Source organism: Nicotiana sylvestris, chromosome 1 (assembly GCF_000393655.2).
Source record: "Nicotiana sylvestris chromosome 1, ASM39365v2, whole genome shotgun sequence".
NCBI classification, from domain to species: Eukaryota; Viridiplantae; Streptophyta; class Magnoliopsida; order Solanales; family Solanaceae; genus Nicotiana; species Nicotiana sylvestris.
Window position 1 is genome coordinate 49,258,154 of NC_091057.1, and position 27,812 is coordinate 49,285,965.

At 37.2% G+C, this 27,812-nt stretch overlaps 2 protein-coding genes across 9 annotated transcripts; both read left to right on the forward strand.

The window, feature by feature from the left end:
* The first annotated feature begins 377 nt into the window (after positions 1–377).
* LOC104240240 (uncharacterized) lies at positions 378–15,541 on the forward strand. 8 transcript variants are annotated; one of them, XR_714377.2, is made up of 13 exons: positions 378–663; positions 2,716–2,811; positions 3,016–3,102; positions 3,378–3,424; positions 6,687–6,744; positions 9,196–9,309; positions 9,491–9,607; positions 10,262–10,373; positions 10,784–10,845; positions 11,342–11,455; positions 11,671–11,882; positions 13,457–13,792; positions 14,380–14,544. XR_714377.2 is itself a non-coding variant. In XM_070152353.1 (13 exons), the coding sequence occupies exons 2-13, from the start codon at positions 2,730–2,732 to the stop codon at positions 14,998–15,000; spliced, it is 1,245 nt and encodes a 414-aa protein (XP_070008454.1). In that variant the 5' UTR covers positions 379–663; positions 2,716–2,729; the 3' UTR covers positions 15,001–15,541. The 8 variants fall into 8 exon arrangements, 6 of the variants coding, with proteins under 6 accessions (XP_009793332.1, XP_070008454.1, XP_009793327.1 ...); XR_714378.2 differs by having other exon boundaries at positions 13,457–13,599; positions 13,678–14,544; XM_070152353.1 differs by lacking the exon at positions 13,457–13,792 and adding an exon at positions 14,982–15,541 and having other exon boundaries at positions 379–663; positions 14,380–14,600.
* Positions 15,542–18,263: 2,722 nt separating this feature from the next.
* Positions 18,264–18,563, forward strand: LOC104240244 (ethylene-responsive transcription factor ERF027-like). Its single transcript, XM_009795033.1, has one exon. The coding sequence runs from the start codon at positions 18,264–18,266 to the stop codon at positions 18,561–18,563; it is 300 nt and encodes a 99-aa protein (XP_009793335.1).
* Positions 18,564–27,812: the final 9,249 nt, after the last annotated feature.

Below are 27,812 nucleotides of genomic sequence, written 5' to 3' on the forward strand. Positions count from 1 at the left end.
TTTTAATTTTTTAATTTATCGGTTTAAAGGCTCAAAATTTTACAAGTTCCAAAATTATGAGTTCAGAGGTTTATGTGTTTGGAAGTTTACGGGTTTAGAAATTATAAAGTTTACGGGTTTAAAATTCCGCAATTTTGAAAGTTTAGCGGTTCGAAAGTTTATGAAATTTGTGGGTCAGGAAGGTTATTGGTTTGAAAGTTTATGACTTCATGTTTATTATATCTAAATTATTTATGAATACTCTTGAGAAATCATTTTCCTTAATTTGCGTACCAAACATCGAAAAATGAATAAGATTATACTTGTTTTCCATAAAAACATTTTCCGTTATACCAAAGACACCCTTAAACACTAAATTTTTTTCCTTAAAACTGCTCTCGCTTATTCGTCGCTGCTTGGCTTCCTTGCTTGTCACCTCTTCTTTTATTTCCCCTTCACCCCTTTCATCGGTTACGTGAATTCTGCACTCAAATATGCCTACTTCGTTCAACGGAATTTTAGGGTTTCAATGATCAGCATTGCCATTTTTCTCCTCATTTATCCGTTCTTTTGCATTTTCAAACTGAATTTCCCGAATTTGCTCTACATTTCGCTCAATTCTCATCGTCTACCCACCGAATCCGCTCTCTCGAAATTCTAACTGATCGCCCAAGGTGAACTCTGGTAATGTCGTTATGCTATCCATTTCTTCAATTAATTTTATTTTTTTAACTTTTTAAATGATTTTAATTTTCTGAAAAGAAAATTTTATTTTTGAATTTTATTATAAGCGATTCATCGATGTATAACTCATCAATTGTTTCGTCAATTTCACAATTTATGTGTGACTTTAGTAGTGGCATTGTGCCAAATGTGCAGTTCATGATCAATGTACTTGACATACCAATTTTTCTGGGAACACTCACTGATTTTTATTTAGTTTTTTCATTCACGTATTGCTACATATCAAGACATGCATTATGGATTTCCTTTATAAAATATCACATTTTTTGTTGGATAAGTGAAACTTTTCATCATTGATATTCTTTTTTGCTGAGAACGGATACTTGTGGTATTTTATTCGACAAAATGTTGGGAATTTAATATGGATGTATTGTTCATACAGGATTAGATAAATAGAAATAATCACATCCGCAAGAAGGTTCAAGTAGCACACATCACGGGTAAAATAAGATAAGGTTCACTTGACATGGTTTGGTCATGTCCTGCGTCGACCTCCAGATACACCGGTTTATCGGTGTGAAACAATGATGAGTGAAGGTGTTAAAAGAAGATGACGTAGACTTAAAATTATGTGGAAGGAGGTTATCTCTAAGGGCCTGCAACTTCTTGGGATCCACATAGACTTAGCAAAAATAGGGTATAATATTGGCGATACATATTAGTTGTGGAAATGTTTAGACATTAGAACTTTTGTTGTAGGTTTTAAGCTTTCTAGAAGTGGTTTAACCTTTCAGAGATTTATACATTTACGAAATATGTAGAACTTCTAGTACTTTTATTTGTACTTGCATAATATTGGCATGAGATGATTTTAATGGAGTAACGTGGTCAGTGAGGATTCATATAGCTAACCCCAACTTGTTTGGGCTGAGGCATAGTTGCAGTAACATTTGTAGTAGTAGTAGTAGTAGTAATTGATGTTGTAAGTTCTAATTTTGCCTTACATTAGGTTTTCAAGAGTATTACTTGGGGTAGGGTTCCCATGGGTTGATAACCAACGTAACATGGTCTAACTATGATGAATCCTCCGAATACTCGACAGAGCAGAATGGACACAAAGAATTTTATAACCTATTCCAACTAATTTGGGACTAAGTTGTTGATTAACAGATTGATTGAATCCGGGAAACTTCCTCAATTTTATTTTACTTTTTTGGGTGACACTCTTATCAAAGTTTTTTCACTCATAAACCGATATTCTATTACATGTAATGCGCTTAACATTTAACAAAGCATTTGTAATATCCTCTTAGCAAAGGGGTCCACACTACACGAGTCTATGGGTCGAGGTTACTTCTACATTATTAGGAAAATTTTGATTTTCATAATCCAGAAGTTAGCTTGTTATCATGACCTTGCCACACTTGAGTCCTGACGACTTCCTTTTGTTACCCATTTCCTTCGTGTCTTACATTTCCGTGATGTTACAACTTTAAGGCTAGCGTTCTATAAAGAATAATGGACGTTAGGCTGCTAAGTTATATATGCTAATGAAGGACCAATCTTTTGTTCATGGTAAGTCTAGAAAAGAGCTTTAACTCTGATTTCTGTGAATGCAATATGAGCTTAATTGCAATCTTTTAGCTAGTAAGCTCTATCAAGTTCAGATCTGTTGATGCCAAAATTTTCTCAACTCATATACATGTACAAAATGCAACTATTAATGATGAAAGAAACGTGTAAATGGTCGCCCGTTCACTTTAATTATTTACTTATCCCATGAAAAGGGACTTGTAACTTGCAAGGCTAGGAGTGCTTACTGCAGCCATGAGGTGGAAGTCCCCTATTTTAAGTCTTATTATGCTCTTTATTCTGCATCTAGTATTTTTTGTCCTTCCTTTGCGTCAAGAATTATAGGTTGTTCACTTAGTACATAACTTAATCAAACATAGTTTTCTAGCATAAAATTTGAAAGTACATAACTTAATCAAACATAGTTTTCTAGCATAAAATTCGTCAAATTTACTGGAAAGTTATCTTTTTAAAATGCAGATTTTTAAAGCTCGATGGTATGTCCTCTTGGAAGTGGGAGAATGAAAGCCTTGGCAAGGCTTCTTGTAGCTAAAAATATCCAACAAGCAGCTTCAGGTGAATAATACAACTCAATTTAGATGGTTTTATGTGCTTCTATGTGCATTTAGTTGTGCCTATCATGTTCGCAATAAATCTTGACCTGGTCCAGTGTACTCCTCGTTGTCTTATATCCTTCTATTTGCTTTTCCCACTAAATCTTTTTTTCTTTTGTTTTTGAGATTATTTCCTCTATTTCTCACTGCCTTCTTTCCTTGGCAGACGAAGCAGGCCGCCTTAAATTTGCTGCTCAGTACATTCAAAGAGAATTGAGAGAGGCAGATGAATCAAATTTGATTGATGAAGAAGGTATCTATGTACTCTAGCTTTTGCACCTCTGGTCCAGATACTTGATGGGGAAGATGAGAAAAAGTTCATGGTGATCTTGGCTTGATTTACATGCTTTATTGATAAAGATATACCTTTTCATCTAGATTCACAATTTAACACTTAGGGGTAAATACTAGTTTAAGAAATCTCGGTGCAGCAAGCTTTGAAGTTTCAGGTGTATCATTTGGTTTACCATTTAACTCATCTACTGTTTGCTCTTATTCTTCAATTACATTGACATGCTCTTTTTGCAGATATGCACATTTTTGGTTTGAGGCCACTTACTGATCCTTTGCATTTGGTAAGGTCCAGAAAGTGCACCTGTTAGTTCTGGAATAAGATCACCGTACTTGTTGATATCATTGTAAAATTTTATTGCTAGACAAGTTCTCATCCCATAATTGCTTCACATTTGTGCGCACAGTTTAGAAGAGAGTACGGGTTTTTTTTTTTTTTTTTTTCTAAGTCAGTATTAAAAAAACATGAAAAATAGCATGATAACAATATAAAATGCAGTACCATACATGTTTTCTTTAACCTCGGATATAGCTAAATAAGCTTCATCTGCAGGGCTGTGCATGGACTGCCATATGTTTTAAGGCAGAAATTGGGTCACAAGTAGTTGTACCGCTACTTATAACACTCAGCTATGACTTTTGTCTGAATGTGTCTGAGGAGAAACTGCTGAAGAAACCACATCCTTCAGCATCTACTCTGATAAATTACCCATCTTATGTGGAATAAAAAATCAGAGAATCTTGGAGGAACTTCTGTTTCATGTTTTGCTTGAAAAGGTAGTAAAGGAAAAAAACAACAACTGCGCTTGCTCTGTTGATAAAATGTATTGATGGACTAAAGTAGAAAGGGCTGGTTTGGCAGGGTTATGCTACTTTGGCAAGTGATTACCCTAGGACTTGATGTGATGATATTCGTGGGAATAGTAGAACAAGTGAGTCCTTTGGACTTTGATATCTTGATTGAGTTCACACATATGAAGAGATATTAGTTACTGTATTACAACACCAACACCAACAACAAACCCAGTGAAATCCCACAAGTAGGGTCTGGGGAGGATAGTGTGTACGCTGACTTACCCTTACCTTGTGAAGATAGAGAGGCAGGTTCCGATAGACCCTCGGCTCAAGTGTTACTGTATTATAGAATTTTAAATTTAGAAATTGAAGATAGTATTTTAAAATTCTGAGAAGTTACGAATAAATTGAAGATATTCTTTTGGCTGCTGCGGTGCTGCCATTAGAAGAAATTAGACCTTTAAATTAAGGCGAGGGGCAAAGGTATATGTTAATATGAAGTTATAACAACAACTGTAAAAGGGAGACAAAATTCTTGTTCAGTCAATCAATTAGATTTCAATCCCAAAATAATTCGGGTTGACAATATAAATCCTCCACAACTATTCTGTTCTATTTGAGTCCACAATACAAAATGTATGGTACTTCTCAAAATTTACATTTATGTTGAAGTCTCTAACCAGAGTAAAAATGATGTTGGTAAGAACTTACTTTAATTTTAACAACTACTACGCCTGATTCCTACTTCTAGTATCGTATATATAGATCCTTTATGTCTATTTTATCTTCTACTCTTAACTAATCCGCCTTTTGAGAAAGTCATTTCTAACAATTCTCATCCATGTGCTTATTAAGTCTACCTTATTCAATGTTTGCGCCTTCAATCATCTTAATGGATTAGAAAAGTTAAATTTGGAAGGGGAGGAATGCAAGGTGTTTTGAAGATATAAGTAGCCCTGTACAGAAGATCAAAATGAATTGCATTCTTCTTTTTAGTTTTTGGTGTAAAGCAGAATGTATAGATTACCAGGATTCAATCATAGAAGTCTTAGGCTCCTTGTAAGAAGAACAAGGAAGTTTAATTTTTGTTTTTGTCTTAGCTCTTCTTGATGTAATCTTGGTTCCAGTACAAAATTTGTGCTGATGATTTATTAATATATCGGATCTCTTACCATCTAAAAAAAAGGTTAAATTATGGCTCCTAATCAATAATCCTATCAGCAAAGGTGAGCGGACTTTTTATTGCTAAAGACTTACTTGGAGTTCAAATTTGAGACTTTTGTTTTTTATTTCGGTTTTAGAAACCAAATTGTTTTGTTTTGTTGTTGGAGAACAATTAGCGCATTAGGATCTGAAAGAATTGGTTTTGTGTTTGTTTGGAGGAACTAGTGTTGGGTTTGTCTTTTGAATTTCTCATTAAAGCTATAAATCATGTTTGAGGTTTTCCTACGGATGAGATTAATTCATTGGAACCAACTAAATATCTTTCTGTTTTTTCTTTTCGTTAAGTGTGTGTATACACGGAGAGAGAGATATAGTATATATATATATATATATATATATATATATGTTGAAAAAAGTTGTTCTTAAAAAGCAAAGATCATGAAGAAGTTGGGAGAGGGGTGATTGAAAAGCCAGAATGTGATGAAACACACACTCGTCAACACTTTGTGGTACCTTTTTTGTTCTACCCAACAGGTGGGTTCCACATCGTTTTGTTTGCTCAAAACATGATTGTTTAAGAATCAGATTTTGTTCAAATGGATCCTTGATGACGATGCTAGTAAAATGTTGTCTCTAGACATTGTTACTGGACGAGAATATCATTAATTCCAAACACTATTTTTGAATTTAATGCCACTCAGTTACCAATAGTCTATTTTTCAAAATTTATGATACCCCTTTTTTGGTAAAACCTAAGGGTTCCTCCACAAAGTTCGTTCACGGAGGGTGAGTCAGGGCCTAGGGTCAGGCCAAATGGCGTAGTCGATGGACAACATGTGAATATTCCTGTACTAACCTTTGTTGCTCGCGAGGGGCGGAGGAGGCTAGATTAGCCGAAAGATAGTTATCGGTTCAAGACCGTAAGGTGTCCCTGCTTTTTCAGGGTAAGACGGGGCAGAGAAAATGCCTCGAGCCAATGTTCGTATATCCGGCGCTACGACAACAGGTTGGTTTTGATGTCGAAATATTCAAAAAAGTAGTTGAAAAAATATTAAAAATGAAGTAGTTAGTTAAAATGTTGTTGCATCAAATTTAAAGTAATAGAGTTGTTATAGTTTATATTAGTTTGAATTCTTGGAGGGAAAAAGTTTTCCATTTCTGGAAATAGGAGAACCTTTTTTTAGGCAGAGTAAAAGTAGGCCAGTCCTCTTACTCAAAAAAAATAAAAATAAAATCTTATTGGAATGGAAAGAGTGCCCAATAACTCTCTCACTGCCCTTAACTTTGTTGCTTGTCCTCATAATGGCAGTATTTGCTTTAATTTTGGTCTCCTTCCGAACGTATTCTGTAAGTCTAGCAGCAAAGAGTTTACTCTGAACTCGTACAAGGACATATGGTTGACATCTGTTAGGAATTTTCTCCTATAATAGATTTAACACTGATAAAAAAGAATATTTGACATATATAACCAGGTGATGATAACCTCATGAGGACTTACATGATTGCTGCATGATGATAATTCCTAATGCACTGCATTTGTAGTCTCATGTATGTGGAGTAATTGATTCTTGAATATTTGTTTTAAAGGTATGCTGCAATGCTTGTAAGAAGCCAATAAAGGCCAGCCAATACGTTGCCCACACAGGTTTTTTCTGTTTTTAATAATTTAAAACATCTTGTGTTCTAGTGTTGCTATAGTTGTACATCAGTTGCTCTGCATAGTTTTATTTCTGCACTTTAATAGATGTTTTTTTCTTTCTATTTACATTTGCATGGACTTTAAATGTTTTATCTTTTAAAGTAACTCCAAAATGCTATTCTTAATGCCACAATTACAATGTAATGGATTTTATGGGATTCTTCATTTCTTTTATAGATCATATTCTCCTTTCATTGTATGTCGATGTCTGGAGCCCTTGGAGACCCTTACTTAGCCAATCTGGTATAAGTATATTCTCAAAATGCTTGTGTGACCAACCGTATTGAGTTCTTTAAGCATCTCATCTAGAAGTTTCAAACTGTCTGAGAAGATACTTTATTTGTTTAATCATTACTGTAACACTATCTCCAACAGTCCGACTTTTGTGCTTGGTTCCCTCTCTGGCATCCCTTGTTTGCTCTTGGATTGGAATAAGCGATAATCCTTGTTGTGGAAGCAGACCTTGTCATTCTTCTCCTTCAATCCCAGTGGATAAGTACACTAGGGCTGGAATACTCTTTTATCATGTCTGTGGATTACTTGGTCGATTGCCTGATTGCGCTAGTCTCATAGCCATCTCTTTCCATGAGGGGAATGCTTGGGACTGGATCAAGTGAGGTGCATCAAAGACGAGGAAGACAAGATATTGGTGGAGGAGGGAGTGGAGTACCCAGAAATTATAAACCCCTTTAGAGACTCTTCACAATTGTTATGTGCAAATGAATGCTCTAACTAATTACATCTTTTTTATGTTTCTACCATATCTTGTCTGGAATTTTGTTCCATTTCCTAAATGAATTACAGTAACTGTTCGTAATGACAAAAAAGAATGTCTCATCGTTGAAGCACATGCTAGCTAGGTCCTATGTTAGAAAGAGAGGGGAAGCATGATGATAACTGGGATATCCTAATTTGTCGACGTGATACAGAGAGTCAACATGAAATTAGTTTTTTTATTTATGGTAATGGGGCCAACTTACACGCACCTCAATTATTCCATCAGGTGCCTGCTATATCCCACCAACACATGTATCGGGTAACTATGCCCACCAAGGTTTAGGCAGATGCGAAGAAATCACCTGGTATTTTGTCTTTAGTGGGATTTTAATCCTAGCCTCTAAGGTTTGCACCCACTCCATTGATCACTTGCCTACAGCCCTGGATACATCAACATGTAAAGTTAATTTACTGGACGAGAAACCAAATGCCGTCATTGATAAGCAACAAGGTAGGGGTAAGGTTTGTGTACGCACTATCCTCCCCAAAAAAAGAACTATGTTCTCTGTTAAATGACAGTAGTTCATCCTTATTACCCTGTCCTTTTTTAACTAGTTACACAAGGTGGACTGTGTCCATCTCGCCTTACCATCTCAATCTTTTCTAGTTTTAACATAAATGTGTTCTGTTAGATTTTATCTTAAAACTCTTGCTGATGTGTTGATTTTCTATTTGAGCTTTCAAGCTTGACAAAAACCATCTTGACAGTTGCCTGTGTTTTGAGAATAATGTCACATTGTCCTTCCCTAGTAGATCATTAGAAAATGTGGAAGATCTCTAGGCTTAGAGATGTACCCTAAATTATTGAATATTGTAACAAAACGGGTTCAAACTAATGGTGGCGAAATGGTTAAAAGAAAACAGTTATCCACCCATATTATCCATTAACAAATGGGCTGGATAATGAACTTTTTAAAAACGGGTCAAATATGGATAAGAAACATATTATCCACTTAGAAAATGGATAACCAAACCAATGATAACTAGTGGGTTTAATTTTTACATTTGTAAAGCCTCAAATTGGGGTTCCTTGAGTTTGGGAGACTAGGAATTCTCTCAAAAGTAATCATATTTAATAAGCCATGGATATCCATATTATCCGCCGGTTAATCCGTTTTTTATCCGTATTAAATATGGGTCGGGTCGGATAATTTATCCGTTTTGTGTATTACTCGATTTCGAACCGCGCATATCCGACCGACTTGCCCGTTTTTCACACCTAGTTCAAACAGAGCCAAATTTATAATGAGGATTGCCAACCCTAAGTAACTTGTGGTTGAGACGTAGTAGTAGCTTCTCTCCGATGCTTCTCCTTACATTCTTTGATATATAAACAGTATCTTTTTATTCTCCTCGTGGACTAATCAACCTCAATATTTGGATGGTTGATGCACGCGGAAAGACCCTTAAATTGCCGAGTAGGCTGAGTCTTTGCACAATCCATATTAACTTCTCCAAAGTTAAAAAAAGATAATATCACCATGGCTGATTTTTGTCTTAACTTAGTCTGGAAAGTGATGACCAGCCTTAAACCTACTCTGTCTTTTGCCTTCTCTATCCTCCAATTTTTCAAATGAATATACCTCATTTTGTTTAATGCGTAAAGTTTTATCTTTTCAGAGCTTTGTAAGTCATTATACTCCGCAGAAGATATTGTTTTGGAGGTCAATGGTGGTGCAACACACAAGAAACGTCCAAGGAAAGAGAGAAAAAAGTCACTAACTGCATCTTCTAGTATCCTTTACCTATATGAGCATTGTCTTTTGTTGTCTCATGCTCTTGAAGAAAAGTTCATGATATCATCGCTGCAGTTTTCTGTAAGCTTAGATCTGATGGCATACTTAAAGTTGGTGTTAGGGTGTATAACTTCTCTTTTGCTGCTTAATAATGATTTGCTATCTTTAAATTCCTATAGACCAACCTAGATCAGTCAGAAAGCAAGCCAAACTTGAATTGTTAGAAAGTGATTTTGCTGCATTGCCATGCTGTTCAGAGGAGCATCTTTCAACTGTTTCCTTTCTTGAAGATAAAAGTATCATCCTCCTTTTGCTCATGTTCTTTGTTCTCCTTATGATCCTTATAGTTCCTTATTTTACTGACGATTCATAGGATTTAGCTTAGTTGTATTCTCGTTGGTTTTTTACTTTCAAACTTGATGCTTCTTTGGTACTGTTATTATGTTCCTCACTCTGTTCGATGAATTAAAATCATTTTTAGTGGAAGTTTATACTCCCTTATTTCATTTTATATGCCACTTTTTTCTTTTTAGTTTGTTCCAAAATAAGCTTTAACTTCCCATTTTACCGTTAATAACATTATCTTATAGCTATGGAAATATTGTGGAATCCTTTAAGACCACAAGTTCCAATGGTACTATTGATATGTGTCAGAAGTCTTTCTCTCTTTCATAAACTCCGTACCTTGTCAAACACCATCATATAAAGTGAAACGGAGGAAGAAGCTCTTTTTCAATGCTAGGAGAAAGTGTTCCCTTTTTTAATGCTACAATGTAGGTGGGAGAGGGTTGCGAAACTTTAATTCTAGGAGCTTCTATTTCTTAGGAGGTGCTTCACCAAATGAAAATGATTATGCAGTTCCAAGGAGCTTGATATTTAGCAATTTTGCAAAAACTACCTCTTGGTATGGTTCTTATGCTGGTTTCTGGTTCATTTCCCTACAACTGCAGGAATTTCATCACACTTAAATGTGGCCACCATGAGAAGTTGTTCCATGGTTACTCCTGGACTTGTAGATTGCTCAGAAGGTGTAATCTCACACCAGGAAAAACATTCCAAAATGTAGGCACTTATCCTTGGTGTAGGCAATCTCATGCATTTTCTTCTCCATCTTTCTGAATGCGTAATTCCAACTGTTTTTTGATGTTTAGTTATTACAATTATTTGGAATCAAACGGTTGTTAAAATTGGAGAATATTGTGTATTGACAGGAAAACCATTAAACCTATTGATGATGCCTCATATATGAAGAAAATTCAATATTATTATTTCATTTTAAAGATTGAGATATATGCTTGCTTTATAGGGTAGTTCAGGTCGTTTTAATTTACCAGTTGATTAGTTCCTAAACTGTAAATACATATATGCACTGGGAAAAGTCATATACAGGTCAAATTAAGTGCTTAATTTCTTTGAATTTTGTTGGGATATCCTTTTTCTTGATTTTAATGGCATTTTTCTTCATTTTGTAGTTTTGGTGCAGCAAATATTGTTACTAAGAGTTGGCCGGCAAATTCGGGAGAGGGTATTCCCTGTAAGGACAGATTTATATTTATTCATATATTTACTTCCTGTATAGTTGGAATGAAGATATTTGGTACTTCCATTTTTTGGCGTTAGCATAGGTAAAAATATCTGAAATCCGCCTCTATTCAACACTCACCTTCTTTTGTTGTACCAGGATATATCTTGTTAGGCTTTACTCCGTACATATTGTTTTGTACCAGGATATATCTTGTTAGGCTTTGCTCCGTACATATTGTGTGGAAATAAATGTCTTATTCAAGATTTCATTATCGAACTTTTTGAGTGGTAACAAGAGTACTTCCTGTAATAAATTCGGTGTTTTCTTTGGGTGCCTTATTCTTGGGGTGAAGGGTTGCAAAAGACAGATTTACCTCCTGAAGGCGGTTCACATAGTTAGCTAGCACATGGGAAAACTCTCTATACTTAGGAGAAAATAGAGGGCATTCATGTTGGGGTCTGTTCTCATTGTTTAAAGTGGCTCATCTGTAGCTTCTATTTTTAAGTTTCAGGTGAAGAGCATCAAGAAAGGTCAAGTGCAGGCAGTGACAATACTGGTAGTCCTGCTATCGCAGTTAAAATTCCCACTCAAGTCCAAAAATTTCGTTTGAAGGTTGAAGGTAGTATTCACATTTTTCCTTCAGTTACTCATAGCGACCCCAGATTCATATTAGAAAGACAAGCTCCTAAACTTCTGTAGTCAAAAGAATTTCCAAAGTCACTTTTTTTAATGCTCATGGTGATTTCTTCTTTTAGTAATTTTCTACAGTGTCTTTTTTCTTAACTTCTAATGCTAATGTTTACATGGTACTGCTTGTATGCTGTTGACCTCCAGATGTTCCAAATCCACTTGCAACTAAGATGTATTATTCTCAAAGACAACATCGTCTCAAATCAGCTCTCAGCTATCTGTATCGTGAGGGATCATGTAATGACAGTGGCAGCGAGTTTGCCTGTCCAAAAGTATTAAAAAGTAATGTTATGCCAGCTGACATATTGTATCATAGCAACAACTCCCATATACAAATTGATTACCAGCAAGAGAAGGTTTGACCTCTTTCTTTTTTCTTTCGGAAGAGGTAGTTATATTTGCTTCATCATTTCTATTTCGGATAATTACCATTCATCAAATTCATGCACCAAAATTTGTTGTAATTGGAAAAAGTGGTAAGTTACTAAGAAAACTTTCTTCCTATGTTTTATAGAAATCTTTGTCATGTGGAGCTTTATATGCCAATAGAAATTAAAGGGAACTTCAAGTAATTCTTATTTCCATTTTTATTCTTATGTTTTATTGGATAGAGATGACCTTACATGGTCGCTAAGGCTTCATATAGCCAACCCGAACTTGTTTGGGATTGAGGCATAGAAGTAGTTATTACTAGAGTTTACTTCCTATAGAAAATCCTGTAATATTGATAGAATATGAATGAAAACACACTGCTTCTAGTGCCTATAATTGCATTTCATATTCTAGTGCTTCTTTTCTCCTTCAGTGTTAAAAAGTTGCTAAGTTCTTAAGCTAGTTAAAGCCCAAGTGGAGCTTCTCCTTGCTTAGTTGGTGCTTTAGTGCTTTTGCATGCTCCTATTTGCCAGTGGGTTGTGAGTTTATCAGGGCGGCATTGGACAACTATATATATCTGGCAGTATGATGTATTAGTTTTTAACAAAGAGTTGTGAATGAATTATTTTGTGATTAGGTATATGGAATTAGAATTTAGTGTAAAAAAGAAACTAGTCACTAAAAACTTAAGCCGGTAATCTTTACATCTGGATGATAAATTTAAAATGTGTCGTGAACTTGATCTGCTTGATTTCTTTTTCATATATTTATTTTACTTAATTGTTGTTTTTACAATTAACTCAAAACAACAACAACAACATGCCTAGTGTTAATCCCACAAGTGAGACAATTAACTCAAAAGTAATAATTACTTGAGCAGAAGATTTTTTTTGGTTATCAAAAAATTCTTCTGTTCAAATAATTATTTACTTTTGTAGTTATTTTTTCTTGCATTCTTATTTCCATATTTTCTGTTCATCAGTGTTTTTCTTCACGGAAGCCCATTTAACTGTGGTTTGCACTCAAACACAAGCAAACTTTAGTTCTTTTTTGTGCTTTTCGCCTTTAAGAACTGTGATCTCCATTTGAAATTGCAACGACAGATGAACTTATCTTCATTTAGCATGCAACCAACAGTTTTTCATTGCAAGTGCTCCTTCAATGAACCCTCTTGATCTTTAGATGTCAGATTGTCTGCTAATTATTTCCTGGGGATGCAACAAGGAGGAAAACTGTAGAGTACTTAATTCACAAAAAAAGAGAGGAGGAAAACTATGGAATTTCGTTACCAAACTGGCTGTAAATATTTAGTTACAAAAAGCAAACGGGCCAGAAGGTAGTGTTGCCTTTTGCAGCGTGTTCTTGTCTTTTTCTCGTGGGTTTCAGTATAATAAATCCGTCCTCAGTTCTTTCTTCATCTATTAGGGTGTGAACCCTTCATTGAACCTGTTGAAAATGGTTACAGTTAAATCTTCTACTAATAGCTTTTCCGGGTTCTTTTAATTGCGGTGATGGCTGTTTTATCCTGATAACAAATTTTTGTCTTTGTCAATTACAGGATGTAAAACATTTATACTGCTTCTGATCCAGTTGACCTGGTCCTTGTTCTATCCCCTAGACCTAAAACCTTAATTCAATTCTATTTCCTAGTAGCTTGGCGTCTCAGGATGTTTGAGGTTGTTGTTGTTGCTCATCTTATGGGTGCGACGTCTTTTTTTCTTCCCTTTTCTGGTGTAGAATTTGTGGTTGAGTTGGGACTTATTCATATTCAATTCACAGTTGCAGAGATTCTTTTTCCATAGCCGAGATAATTTGTCCTGAAATCAGATACTGATTAAATCACATTGGTGAGGATAATCCCATACCCTTTGAAAATGTTGGTGTCAGTTACCTGGTTAGTACTCGAATGAGGCTTCCGTTCTTTTTCTTTTCAGTATGGTGAAGTTTAAAAGCTTAAATCACAAGAATGCTTTAGTGAATTTGAAACTTTCAAGCGTAAATAAAGGATTAATACATTTTCTTGAAGGAATCAAATTTCTTTAAATCCTTTATGCATGTAAAGGATTTAAATAAATGTTTCAATTCTTTAACTCTTTGGATTGAAGAGGATCAACATCTTTTCTTAGCCTATCAGATTCTTTTTTCTTTTTTCTTTTAGCTTTTCCGTATTTAAAATCTTTAAATTTTTTGGTTTTATGATCTTCCTTGTGTAAAGTCTTCCTTTTTTTCCGGTGTATATGTGAGTAAAATGCCTCAATCCTACATTTCTGGTGCTTGTCTGAATAATGAAGGATATCTTTTTTGAGATGTTACTGATCTTTGTATTTCTATGGTGGATTCATATAGCTCAGTAGTTTGGGATTATGGTGTAGTTGATTTGAATTGATTGATATTGATATTTGTATCTGACCCCAACTAGATGGTTATTGAAGCTTTGTTGATTTATATTGATCTTGGTCATTTTCTGGCGGCAAATGCTAGTGTTGGCTCGTGGGACAGGCACACGAGCATTCCCTTCCGCTGGTCCGAAAGCCGAATGTACTTCAAATGGTTGATTCCGGAGTATGTCCGCCACCTATGAACATCGCATCCCAGTTTCCTGTGAATAATATCCTAACAATCACCTCCATTGGCGTGACGAACAGCAACTATAATTCGATTTCTAATTCATTTGCAGGCCACTCAGGTATTGGTCTATCCAGGTCTGTTTGTTCTCTTTTTGATGGATGCTATATTCATATCCAGGTCTGTTTATTCAATAATTAGGTTTCAAAGATAACCAAGATAATAGAGTTTCTATTCCATCCACGATATACCTCTTAAATTGCGTGAAAAAGCGAAAAGTGGTGTTGCAGTTAAAGAGGAATATTGCTATGCAGTCGTAACTAGGTTGCTTGGTTAGATAACGAAGTTTGGCATTTATCTCTGAGATCTTAAAATGCTCTTGTATTCCCTCTGAAATTGTACTTTCTAGTTTGGACACCATTGTGTTAGGAGTTGCAATTTATTGCGGCTATCTGAAATGACTAGAGAAATCTATGGCCTCTATTTTGGCTTCACTAACAAATACCATGTTTCTGTAGGCAAGCAGCTACAACCTAAGCAGCAGGCTGAGGGAAATTCCGCAGTTGTACAGAATTATTAAGGGAACTTTGTAAGGTAGGATACATCCACTGACTGACTGTGCTAAATGGTAGAACTATTCCATCCTAAGCTTCTCCATTAGATTCGAGAGTTGACTCCCAAGCTTCTCCACTAGATTGGAGAGTTGACTCCCTTATGGAAGACGGTACAGTAGTTCTTCCTGTGGTTTAGACTCTGGTACATGAAGGTTCCTTTCTTCTCTGACTCACAAAGCTAACTGCCAATTGTACACAATCTTCCATACACAACGTCCTTGAGAAGGCAGACCCTAATGACTTTCAGATATCTTTTTGGATAATCTTTTTGTACAAAGAATGCCAATCACTAATGACACTCACTTTCGTTAATGTCCATAGTCTTGTTAAATCCTGGGAAGTATCATGATATCTCTTATAATTGCCTTGATATTTCATTATTGTTTTGGCTTTGTTTAGATGTTCTATGTATCATAATTTGGAAAAAGGAAATACGAACTCACTGATAGGGAATTTTTGGCTGACACTATTGGCAAGTTTGGTCTTTATGTTCCTAACTCCTAAGTAATCAATAAGTGGCAACCTATGAGTGCACCAATTTGGAATCCAGCTGCTAGGGATACTCATATTTTGTATTGCTATCAGATGTATGGTAGTAAGTGGCTTTGTGCTGCTAGTCAAAAACAAAAATTTGTTCTAGTGGAAGATTGCATTATAATAGGAGTTGCAAATACTAGTTGTTATGATAATAAAAGATATAGATGGGTTCATGCCCCCGGAGGTCCATTTCCAGGAATTGCATTTGTAGCCTGGTGAAAAGGATGTGAAACTGAAAAACTAGATACTTAAAAGAAAAACCTGTATTTTGAATAACTTCACTGGGTTTTTGAACAAAAATCTAGTCCTGTACACTCCTAAAAACAGATGATTCTTTCTATTTCTGTTTAGTTGCCTAAGGTTTATGACAAATCTTTGCTCTCAAGAGTGGTGGCATCTTTTTTTGACACGCTCACATTAACTGAGCTTTAATCAGCACTTTCAAAGTGTATTTTTATTATTATTATTTTATAAGGGGTATTACAATCTACAGGAATATCCAAAAATTAATTTGAAAAAACGAATTAGTTAGTCCAAGTTAGCTGTGAAGATTGATCGAATTAAGCTTGATAATGTCAAACAAAATTAAATTAGAGGGTGCACGCATCAAGATGTTTAAGATTCTTCTAGAAAGACACCACGATTCTCTACTTGCTAGAGCCTAGGAGTAGATATTTTGTATGGCCTCCTCTACACTACTGCCCGTAGATATTTAAGTAGATAATATTCAAAATATCTACTTGAAAACGCAAAGATATTATGGTAATGGGGAAATCAATACCCATTAAATACCTTAAACCACCCCTAAACTTGACTCATATTATTAGTATCCTCCTCGAACTATGCTCGGATGTGGCAAAAAGTGTGGGTGCACTCACCTGCCACGTGGATTTTTCTATCTATGTGGTATTTTTTTTAAAATAAAATATTTTTTACCTTTTTAAGAATATTACTTTTTACATAATTTTTTTCGAAATACAATTTATAATAAAACTTAGATAGAACTACATTATTTAGGCTAAATATTTTTATTTGGCAAAAAATAATAAAGTTTTAGTTAATCTTTTTTTGAATTTTACCTGAAAATAAAGATTTATACAATTAAAATAAATAGTCAAGGCATCTAAAAAGTTATAAAATACATAGTTTGAAAAAAATGCCACATAGACAGAAAAATCCACGTGGTAGGCGAGTGCACCCACACTTTTTGCCACATCAACGTTTAGGAGGTAATGGCCCTCAAAAGGCCAAGTTGAAGGGGTAATTAAAACCGAGCATAGTTCGGGAAGGATACTAATAATCTGAGCCAAGTTTAGGGGTGATTTAAGGTATTTTGTCTTTCCCTTCTTCCAGGATCAAATGCGAAAATGAGACCTCCCTTTCGGTCCCCCCACAAAGGGGGAGGGAGTCGACTGAACATCTCAGCCATTGGCGGGAATTTCGCCCGCATCCGATCCCCAATTTCTCACATGTAGGCATACGAAAAGTTGAATTATATACGCATGATGAGAACGACCAAACAAGTAGAGACCTTAGGATAAGTCAAAATCCGTAATTATATTTACGTGCAGTTTATTTGATTTAGTACAATATTTATTTGATCATTATAACCAAATTTTGTATATTATTCTTTTCTTTATTTTTTTGGTTTTTCATCTTGTTTGGCCAAAAAAGTATGAGACCTTTTTTGCTAAACTAATTAAATAAGAAGATGGGGATAATATGAATAGAAAAATATAGCTGAGTATAAATGTTGGCAGTGATTATGACCAGATTTAATAGCATAAAAAAATATGCATTAAGTAACATTAAATGACAATAAAATATAAATAAAGGAAAAGATTCACTCAATCTTGAGCGAGACGAATCCTCTTTCATTTGATAAAGGTGAATGATAGACAAATACAAGAACCTTAGGACCCTTTTTGGATCTGATGAAGGTATGGGATCACAAATCTTCTCATCTCTTTAGAGATGTGTGTTTACATATTTTCTAGAGAGAGGGAGAGGGGGAGAGAGCCCCTTTTGGGGAAGTCCTCTATTTTTATTTATAAGGGGTATCCCTAGAAAACCCTAAAAACGGTACAATTAGAGGGAATATTCAGTAGAATATTCCCTTTGAAGATTCTAAAGCAAACTAGTTGTTTCATCACTATCCGACCTCGGCCAATTGATGACTGTACGACTTCGGCCTGTCCAACCTCGACCTTATTGATGATTGTCCGACTTCGTCATGTCCGACTTCGGCCTTATTGATGACTGTCCGACCTCGGCCAATTGATGATTGTCCGACTTCGACCTGTCCGACCTCGGTCTTAATTATGACTGTCCGACCTCGGTCAATTGCCTCCGCATGTCGAATTTCTCTGACCTAATTTTTACTCATACAGTTAGTCCCTCCGCTTATCGAGGTCGTCTTTTGGTCGAGCTCGGTGAGCGGACTTCATTAATCGTAGTTCGAGAAATTCGAATGGGGAGGTTGACTGGTGTGGATCGCGGCTGAGGGTGTCGCTCTTAGGTCAAAAGTGGTATCCCCTCTCACTTATCCAACACCAGAGATAGCAGCTGCAGCATATGATGTTGCTGCTTTGGCATTAAAAGGTCCTGATACCCCCATTGAATTTCCCGGACTCAATGTGTTCATATACTATGCCAGCTTCCCTAACAGCAGCAGACATTCGCGCCGCAGCTGCAAATGCTACTGCTGTTAGAGCACCGCAGCTGGAAAGCGGAGATGCGCGGCGTCAAGCAGAGTGCCAACCTGAAATTGGAGATGAAGGAGTAATGGGGCAAGAGTTTTTTGATGAAGAGGAAGCGTTTGGCATGCCAAGATTGTTGGTTGACATGGCAGAGGCAATGCTTATGAGCCTTCCTAGGATTAAGACAACGCCTTACGATGAGTTGCCTGAATATTCTGATGCATCATATACTCTCTGGAGTTACCCTTAATTATCAATAATCAAACATGTAACATGCATTAGCTTGAAAAAAAAGGTATCAATAATCAAGGCACTCTCTTGGTGTGCCATGTACATCAGTTGAATAGTGTGACCACTAAATTATATAGGTGCGGTTGTGTCATGGACTCAAATCGTAGGGGAGACCAGAACTTCTCTCACTCTCATTTTCTTGTATTCCTAATATAATTCGGATGCTAACAGTGATTATCGTCTCATTTTCACGTTGCCCTATTCGAACGAGGTCTAGTTGTGAATCAAGTTCGACCTAGGTCGTATGAGAGTTAAATTCGAGTGAAGTCGAATTATTCCTTTTGGCGATGGCCTTTGGCCGTAGGGGTGTTATTTCGAGCTAAGGCCGAAATGTTAACTAGTTGTAATTCGAGCGAGGTCGAATTTTTTCTTTTGGCGATGGCCTTTGGCCGTAGGGGTGTTATTTCGAGCTATGACCGAAATGTTAATCCGTTGTAATTCGAGCGAGGTCGAATTCTTTTAGCGATGTCTCTTGGCCTTGGGGTGTTATTTCGAGCTAAGGACGAAATGTTAACCCGTTGTAATTCGAGCGAGGTCGAATTCTTCTTTTTGGCGATGTCTCTTGGCTGTAGGGGTGTTACTTCGAGCTAAGGCCGAAATGTTAACCCGTTGTAATTTGAACGAAGTCGAATACTTCTTTTTTGCGATGCCCTTGGCCGTAGGGGATATGTAACGAAGGATAAGCCCGGCAATAGAAACATTAGTAAAACTCAAAATGCCCTCACTTTACAGCTTAGCTCAAGTGATCTTGTCATCATGATAGCATAAGCCACAGCAATAACCTGAGTTGAAATAACCTCAATGCAACACACATAAGTGAATATGTAATATAACAAATGGTGAAGGGATAATAAACTCGATCAGACTGTTAACATCAATACACTGTCCACACCATGTAAAAATATGTATTTTCATATGTGATATGTGGAATTTCAATATACTTTTCATACTTAAGTGTTGTTATAGACTCATGTACAGTTAACGGCACAAGCTGGGTTCTTCACCTCGCTTAGGTGCCGCTTAAATGTGTGCACTGAAGCCGTGCAATAAGGCACTACAATCTGCAGCTTGTAGCTAATAACCACTGTTTTGAAGAGGGCATCACCAAATGTACAAAATAATATTAATTGTTAAAGCAATAATCAGTTACTGGAGAATTTTGGGTGTTCCTGGGGGAGTCCCAGTTTTGCTTAGCTTTTGTGTTTCTTGGGTGAGTCCCAATTTACTAAATTTTGCTTGCATTGGAGAGTACGACGTGTTTTCTGGGTGATTGCTCCTGCTTCTATTCCACTTAAAAAAATAGTCAGTTAAAACAAAATGAAAGCGTCCGTTACCTCGATTTGATCAGTCGACGAGTGGAGAGGAGTCACCCCGTTCCCTTCTCCGGTTATGCTTTTAGTGACCGCTACCAATTATCCGTTTTAGCAAAGTTATATGTCTACTAATAAACTAATCTCACATTCGAGTCCCACAGCACGTGGGCGATAGTAGACTACACATGTGTCACCCGGTGTATGAGGGTTAATTCAATGAGTAGGTGGCCAAAAGTAATATTTCTTTCTGGAAGAGCTAGGATGACATAAAGTATTCAATCCATGTTAAGGTTCCCACGATTAGATATTTGCTCGGAAGTTCCCCAGCACATGGTGCAAGATATGTTATCTTTTTCCTATGCATGTCAACGTCTGTGACATAGATGAGACGCAAAAACAGGCTTTTCCGGGGAAGGACGGAATGAGATGGCAGGAATATAAATCACTATGCATAATACTTAACGAGGGGTCCGAACCCGACTGTCGTTGTTTTGGAATCAAAATACATAAATAAATGATAAAAAAAAGGTGACAATTTTATATATAGTGTCACAATACTTGGCGATATACATTAACGTTAACTGTGCCGTTAATGTATAGCGCCAAGTATTGTGGCACTATACTGAAAAAGCTGACACGCCCAGGTATAGCGCCAAAATACCTAGCGCTATACATAAATTTTTATATATAGCGCCTGGTATTTTGGCGCTATGCTCCTTTTTCCTGGCCCCACCAATAATTCCTGGCTTCAATGATTCAAAAGCCTATAGTGCCAACTTTTTGGGCGCTATATATATATATATATAAAAAAAAAATTCCGGCTAGCTATTCCCTATATAAAGAGGTTAGGATTGTATAGAAATTCATTCAAAAAAATTTTTAACTCCTATTGAAATATTTGTTGTTGTTAAATTCTCCAGGATTTTTTTATTATGTCTGAAGAGCGTAGAATAAGAGTTTCATTATATTGGGGGTGAGGTTGTGATGGAGAATAACTCCGTGGGCTACAGTTTACCTGCTCAATGTCATGTTAAATTGCCACTTACAATGGAGTACGATGAATTGATATCGTTGTTATTCAAAAAAAATGAGTGTGAGGAAACGTTCAGTGATACTTAAAGTAACCGGAAGATATCCGTATTCCGTCACTCCGCAGGGGGTTGCTTTTTACTCGGAGTTTAACATCGACGATGATGAAACTTTGAGTGATTTTCTGAGGACTCTGGACGAATGCGGGAATTTCTTGTAATCACAATGTTGGAGATGTACGTGAAGGTCGAAGACGTTCCAAAAAACGAGGTTGTGTGTAGTAGAGATAACCCCCAATCATCGGGTGGTTATTTTAGAGCAGTTTTTGCCGGACAGGTTCCGGATGAAAGAGTTTTCCTTGATTTAAACTTATCACCGCCAGCGAATGAGCAGCGAGAAAATAATTTATACCCTGCTTTCCATAATTCACAAGACGAGTAGTAAACTTCAATTTTCATTTGTGTTAATTATGTATATTTTTGGCGTATTGAATTTGTATTAACGCTCATATATTTAATAGGGGGTACCGGCCGGATATGAATTTTACAAGTGGCCCATCCGGTAGTCATCACCTAATCGAAAATGTCCATCATGGAATTTCATCACATTACGACTTGTAAGTGAAGTGATATAGCCATATGGAAAGCATTTATTAATTCAGTAGCTTATATTTTTATTAGTTGTGCAATGAAAACGAGCAAGTTGAACCACCCGTACTCACTCAATTGACCGAAAATGATGTATTACATCGGGATATGGCAGATGCACAGAGTGAGGAACAGAACAGTAATTACGATAACAATGCCGATGAATCCGGAGACGAGACACCCTTTCCTTGTGAGGATGGTGATGAGCAGGATGAGGAGGAAGGACCTGATTTGAAGAGAGATCCCCCTAGACGAAGATTGTACGAGTTCGAAGTGTCGTTTCATTCAAGGGAGATTCCTTACATTGATAACTTGCCAACCGTGCCGGATGTGGAAGCTCTCACAAGGGATTTTGATGAAATCCGGACAGCAATGTGTGATGAGTCTAGACCAACGGTGCTTGCAAAGGGGGTGTTTTTTCCTGATAAAGTGCGCTTAAGCAGGGCTTGTAAAATGCACAACGTAAAAGAGTGTCGTGAGATGCAGGTACGGGAGTCAAGTACGATGGTATATAAGGCTGTTTGCCGCAGGTGGTTTTGGCCATGTAATTGAATGTTGCGTGCGACCAAGAAGAAGACAGGCATGTGGAAAGTGGGTAAATACATTTCCACCCACACATGCGAAATGGACACCTTCAACGGGAATCACTTCAACTTGGATATTGACTTGATTTCTCTTGTACTTATTCCGCACCTCGAAGCGTCCATAAGGTATACAATCAAATAGTGCATTACATCAGTCCACCAGGAATATGTCCATACCATTACGAAAAGAAAGGCATTTCTCGGGCGCAAACGAGCGTTTGAAATTGTCTACGGTAATTGGGATAAGTCATTTGCATCTCTGCCAAAGTACATGGCCGCAGTGCAGCACTTTAACCCCGGGACAGTTGTTGAATGGAAGCTTGAGCAGAGTCCGGGAACACCAGAATACACATTTAATTACGTGTTCTGGGCGTTTAAGCCAGCAATTGATGGTTTTTCGCATTGCCAGCCCGTAATATCCATAGATGGAACTCATGTCTATGGAAAGTACGATATCAAACTATTGATAGTCATGGCAGTGGATGCTAATGGACAGATATTTCCTCTAGCTTTTGATGTTTGTACCAATGAAAGCACAGAGACGTGGACGCTATTTTTGAACCACCTGAAAGAGCACGTTGTCAAACAGCGTTCAGGTATTTATCTAATATCTGATCGACACGGTGGTATATTAAGTTCTGTGGAGAACTTGCCTGCATGGAGGTGGGAGAAGAAAAATGGAAAACACAATGGAATTGTGAAGCACAAAAGGAACGTAAAAAAAATATAAACTGGAACTTGCGGAGGTGAAGGCTAAACTAAAAGAGGTAGAAGAAGAAAAAGAACAACTGGAAGAACGATATAAGTGGTTGGAGCGGAGAATAAATGGCAACCGGGGCTAAACATTGGCATGTATGTGTTTAGTGTATTTTTCATATTTCATGTATTTTTATTATGTTGGCCTGCTATATTTGTGTTTGTGCTGTAGTAATGTTTTCCTTGTTTGTTGTACGAAATTTTATTTTAATTGAAGTGGAAGTTAAGTTTAAGTGCTTATGTTGTACTAAATTTTATTTTAATTGAAGTGGAAGTTAAGTTTAAGTGCTTGTGTTGTTCTAAATTTTATTTTATGAAACTGTCAAACGAATGGAGAACTAAAAAAAGTAATGGGCATATTCGATTAAATATTGTTGTTAATGTAGTAAAAATATTATTTACACCATGTCAATGTGTCCCGCATCCGGTGTGTCTCAATGCAGCCGCTGGCCTGAGGCGCATCCCCTCCCGCCCGGGTACGCTATCAGGATCATCATCATCAAGTCGTCTCCTTATAGCCGGATGCGGCGCAGGATGACATGTATCGGTGGTGCTGTCAGCTCCAGTAGAAGGCTACATAATAATATGAAACTTAGTATAGAAAACTACATAACAATTCACAATAATTTATACTGTCTTACCATCATCGTGTCTAGATCCTGAATGTAGTCATCTGTCACTGCAACGCATGAAGCCTTAAAAAGGAAATTAATAAAGTTAAAGAAAATAAATAAGTTACAGTTAAAACAAATTCAAATTCAATACTAATAAACTCATACCTGCGCATGTGATGTGGAGCCATAACTCAGTCGGCGCCCACTATAAAAATCTCGGGTCGGTCGATCCTCAACAGTGGTAGACGGGCCTGGGAAGTATCTACCCCAATTCACTCCTTGAATATCTGAGCCCGTGATCAATAATTGACCTGATGGGGTCACCTGCGATGGCACTAGAGTGCGATAAATTGCAAGGCTGTAAGACGGCATGTCCGTCTCATGCATGCCACCTGCCATATCAGCAGCAACATCATCAGTAGGAGCCTCAACGCCCCCTTGCTGGGGACCACCTCCTCTCCGCCCACGACCACGTTGTTCGGCACCACCAGCTCATCGGGCACCACCAGCTCGTGGGATACCACGACCTCGATAGTACTGCGTTGGGTCCATATAATCAGCCTCGTGTGCCAAATGTTGATCCGATCGGGCTCGCTGCAGTGTCTGCACAGCCACATCCATGAATCGATGACTATACTCTTGCATGGCCACAAGATCGTGGACATGACTCTACATCTGCTGCCCCATATGATAGACGGTATGCAATCCAATCGCCTGCACAAAGTAAAAAATATAAACTACATATTTGGCACTAAATTACAGGTATATAATTAATAATAATAGAAAACATACCATGGCCTCGTGTCCCCCGGTGTATGGGACGTACCGACCGTGTGCCTGATGAACTGGGTTCCCGATAAAAAGTCGGGAAACAGTGTGGTACCATGCCATATAACGTTGAATAGGAAAGTGTTGCGGAGGTGGGGTCAAGTCCCCTCGCCTGTCCCAAGTACCCAACTGCTCGTTAAGCCATGCCATAAATGTGTCTTCCGCTCTGGACCGATCATCCCTCTCATAATGTAAAGCATGCCATGCAGGCGGAGTCGGTATAGGCTGCGGCAGGCCAAACTGATGAAATACCCGCTCGTAGGCATGATGCTCGACAATATCGAGGCATATGAGCGGGACAGAAGCCCCCCAAATATGTCGGCCAAACGTGCAATACGATGGCAGGGTACCTATCACCTCATCGTTGTATGGCGTCCAGATGAACTATCAAATAAGAACACAAACCGTTAGTATACGCAACACTAAGTTAATCTATAACAGGTAAGTTTAGTTAGATATTCACATGTGCGTCCTCTAGCATATCCAACACATCCAGAGGGGGAGATTATGATGGGCATCATACTCTCGTGTAAGAGTACGACGCATAACCCACTTACAGGCTAGAGGGAGTTGCGGAATTTTACATTAGCCGGTAGTTGTGGTAGAGGTGGCCGAAACTGCAGAAATCGCTCCCAGACCCAAACCTAACATACAAAGTTGACGTAAAGTATAAGATTAACTATAACTAGGTAGAATTGTAACTAATAGACATATTATTTGATTATGTTGTCACCTGTAGAAGCGGCAGAAAGCCACCAACGTCTCTCTATGTGCCGATGCAAGTCTGGCACATCTGCTTGTACAGATATGAGATGACAGCACCACCCCAACTGTAGATGGATGTATCCTCGAACCGGGCAATATGATGCAGAAAACGTAGGCTCACTAGGTTCCCCGAAGTGTTCGGGAGCAAGACCCCCTCCCCCCCCCAAATAGAAGGAGCAACAACAACCTCGTATATCGTTGTACATCCACCTCCACTGACTGTGATAGTATGGTGGATCCGCACCAGGTGGTCTCTAATGGGGACCAACTGTATACGACTGGACCCAGACGCTACCTCCTCGTCATCCGGCATGAAACCCGTGAGCATGTGCAACATATCCCAATATGCCTGTCGCGAATAATATCTCATGGTCGCAGGTAGTAAAACTGGCAAGCCATCAGCGGACAGGCCATATAAAATCTCAGCGTCCTGGAGTGTGATGGTGGCCTCGCTGATGGGCAAATGGAAAGTGTGTGTCTCCAGTCGCCACCGCTCAATCAAGGTCGTGATCAAAGCATAGTCGAGCTGTATCCGGCCAATCCTAATAATCCTATATAATCCCATCTCCTCCAGGTAATGGACCACGCGGGGATGTAGAACGCGGGGAGGACTCAAAAACTCTCACAATAGATCCATTCTCCTGGCCCGGAAAGTCTGCGTAAGCATTTGTCCGTCCCATATAATACTCGGATCTATGTTGGAGCTGTAGGGCTAATAGATCCAACGTCCGAGGGCCGGGATATATAGTCATGTCATGTCATCAACTGTAAATTCATATTTTTTAATAACTTAATTGTACAAATTATATATATATATATATATACCTATGGGTTCCGGGCTCGATATTTTGAGGCCCAGTGGCACCAAACTATCATTAATAATTATGTGTTTTTTTTATAATTTAAATTCGTATTTTTAATAACTTAATTGTACAAATTACTAATTATGTATGTTGATACAATTATTAACTTAATTGTACAAAGTTTGCATTTTCAACTACTAGTATAAGATACTTAAACAAAAAGATTCTAAGCTAAAATACTACACATTACTATGCTACAAGGCTCTAAATTTTACTATGCTAAAAGGGTCTACGTTTTGCTACGCTAAAAAGGTCTAGATTTTACTACGCTAAAAAATAATCTAAAATAAACATAAACAACAAATAAATTTAATTGCAAATAAAACACAAAACGACATGAAAACACATATATATAAATCAGGATATATTTTTATAAAACACTAATATGAAATTCGGATAAATTTAACATGCTAGTTTCGAAAAAAACACAAACCGAAATAAAACACATACAAATCAAATAATATGCACTATTATAAAAGTTTCAACTTAAAATAAACCGAAATACCTCGATTTAAAATTTTCGGAAAGCAAATAGATTGAAATTTTGACTTCGGAAGTGTGCATCAACAATAATACGAAGCTCTACTCGAATGTGGGACCTACGTTCTACAACTTTTATGCGACGGGGGGGCCCAAATTTTTTTTTTAAACTCGTGGCCAGCGGTATGGGGGGACCAAGAAGAAAGAAGAGTAAAATATTGAGGAAGAGAACTAGAACGACGATGAAGAAGACGATTCTGTTGTTAAAAATTTATGTATAGCGCCAGGTATTTTGGCGTTATACCTGGGCGTGTCAGGTTTTTCAGTATAGCGCCAGGTATTTTGGCGCTATACCTGGGCGTGTCATCTTTTTCAGTATAATGCCACAATACTTGGCGCTATACATTAACGACACAGTTAACGTTAATGTATAGCGCCAAGTATTGTGGCACTATATATAAAATTGTCACCCTTTTTTAATCATTTATTTATGTATTTTGAGTCCAAAAGAACCACAATTGGGTTCCGGACTCCTTAATGAGGTAGATGCTTCAAGAGTCCGAAACCTTTTTAATCATTTTTTGGACAAAAAATACTTTTGTACTACTTAAAAAAAAGTTACATAAATGAGTAAAACGCAGTATTATACTGCGAATTACTTTAACAGAAATTTTGCCGTTAAAGTAATTCGCAGTATAGTACTGCGTTTTTGTTTAAATTTTTTTTTTTGTAAATCGCAGTATTATACTACGTTTTACTAAGATGTTGGGCCCAACTATATTTTATTAAAGGTGTTCGCAGTATTATACTGCGTTTTACTTAAAACGCAGTATAATACTGCGAACAGCTTCAATAAAATATAGCCCCTTCTTCTTCCTTGGACCACTGAACCGAAGGAAACCAAAAACCTTCGATTCTGCTGGTCCCCCCCCCCCCCCCCCCCCCCCCCGTCAAACTTCAAAAAAAAAAATTGGGCCCCACCCGTCACCTAAAGAGCAAGGAGTGTAGGTCTCACATACAAGACAAGCTTTGGATTCCTTCTTTTGGGTGCAAAAATTCGATTTCAATCAAATTTAAAAAACTTAAATCGAGGTATTTCAATTTTGTTTATGCCGAAACTCGTATAGTACATGCATATTTGTATTGTTTAATGTGTTTCCATGTTAATTTGTGTTATGTTTGTGTTTAAATTTATATCTTATTTATACCCGGATTGATTTATTAGCTTTGGTACAAAAAATTGTTAAATTTGATAAATTATTTGTATTGTTAAAAAATTAATATTATTTATTTTGTTTGTTGTTCATATTTGTATTTTATGTTAGTTAT

Bases quoted from the DNA above. Each gene is read 5' to 3' on its own strand.
- LOC104240240 (XM_009795025.2), top strand. From the start codon at position 2,730: ATGGTATGTCCTCTTGGAAGTGGGAGAATGAAAGCCTTGGCAAGGCTT. The intron at 3,425-6,686 runs GTAAGGTCCAGA...TTTGTTTTAAAG, and splicing joins TTACTGATCCTTTGCATTTG to GTATGCTGCAATGCTTGTAA. The intron at 6,745-9,195 runs GTTTTTTCTGTT...TTATCTTTTCAG, and splicing joins CCAATACGTTGCCCACACAG to AGCTTTGTAAGTCATTATAC.
- LOC104240244 (XM_009795033.1), top strand. From the start codon at position 18,264: ATGCCAGCTTCCCTAACAGCAGCAGACATTCGCGCCGCAGCTGCAAAT.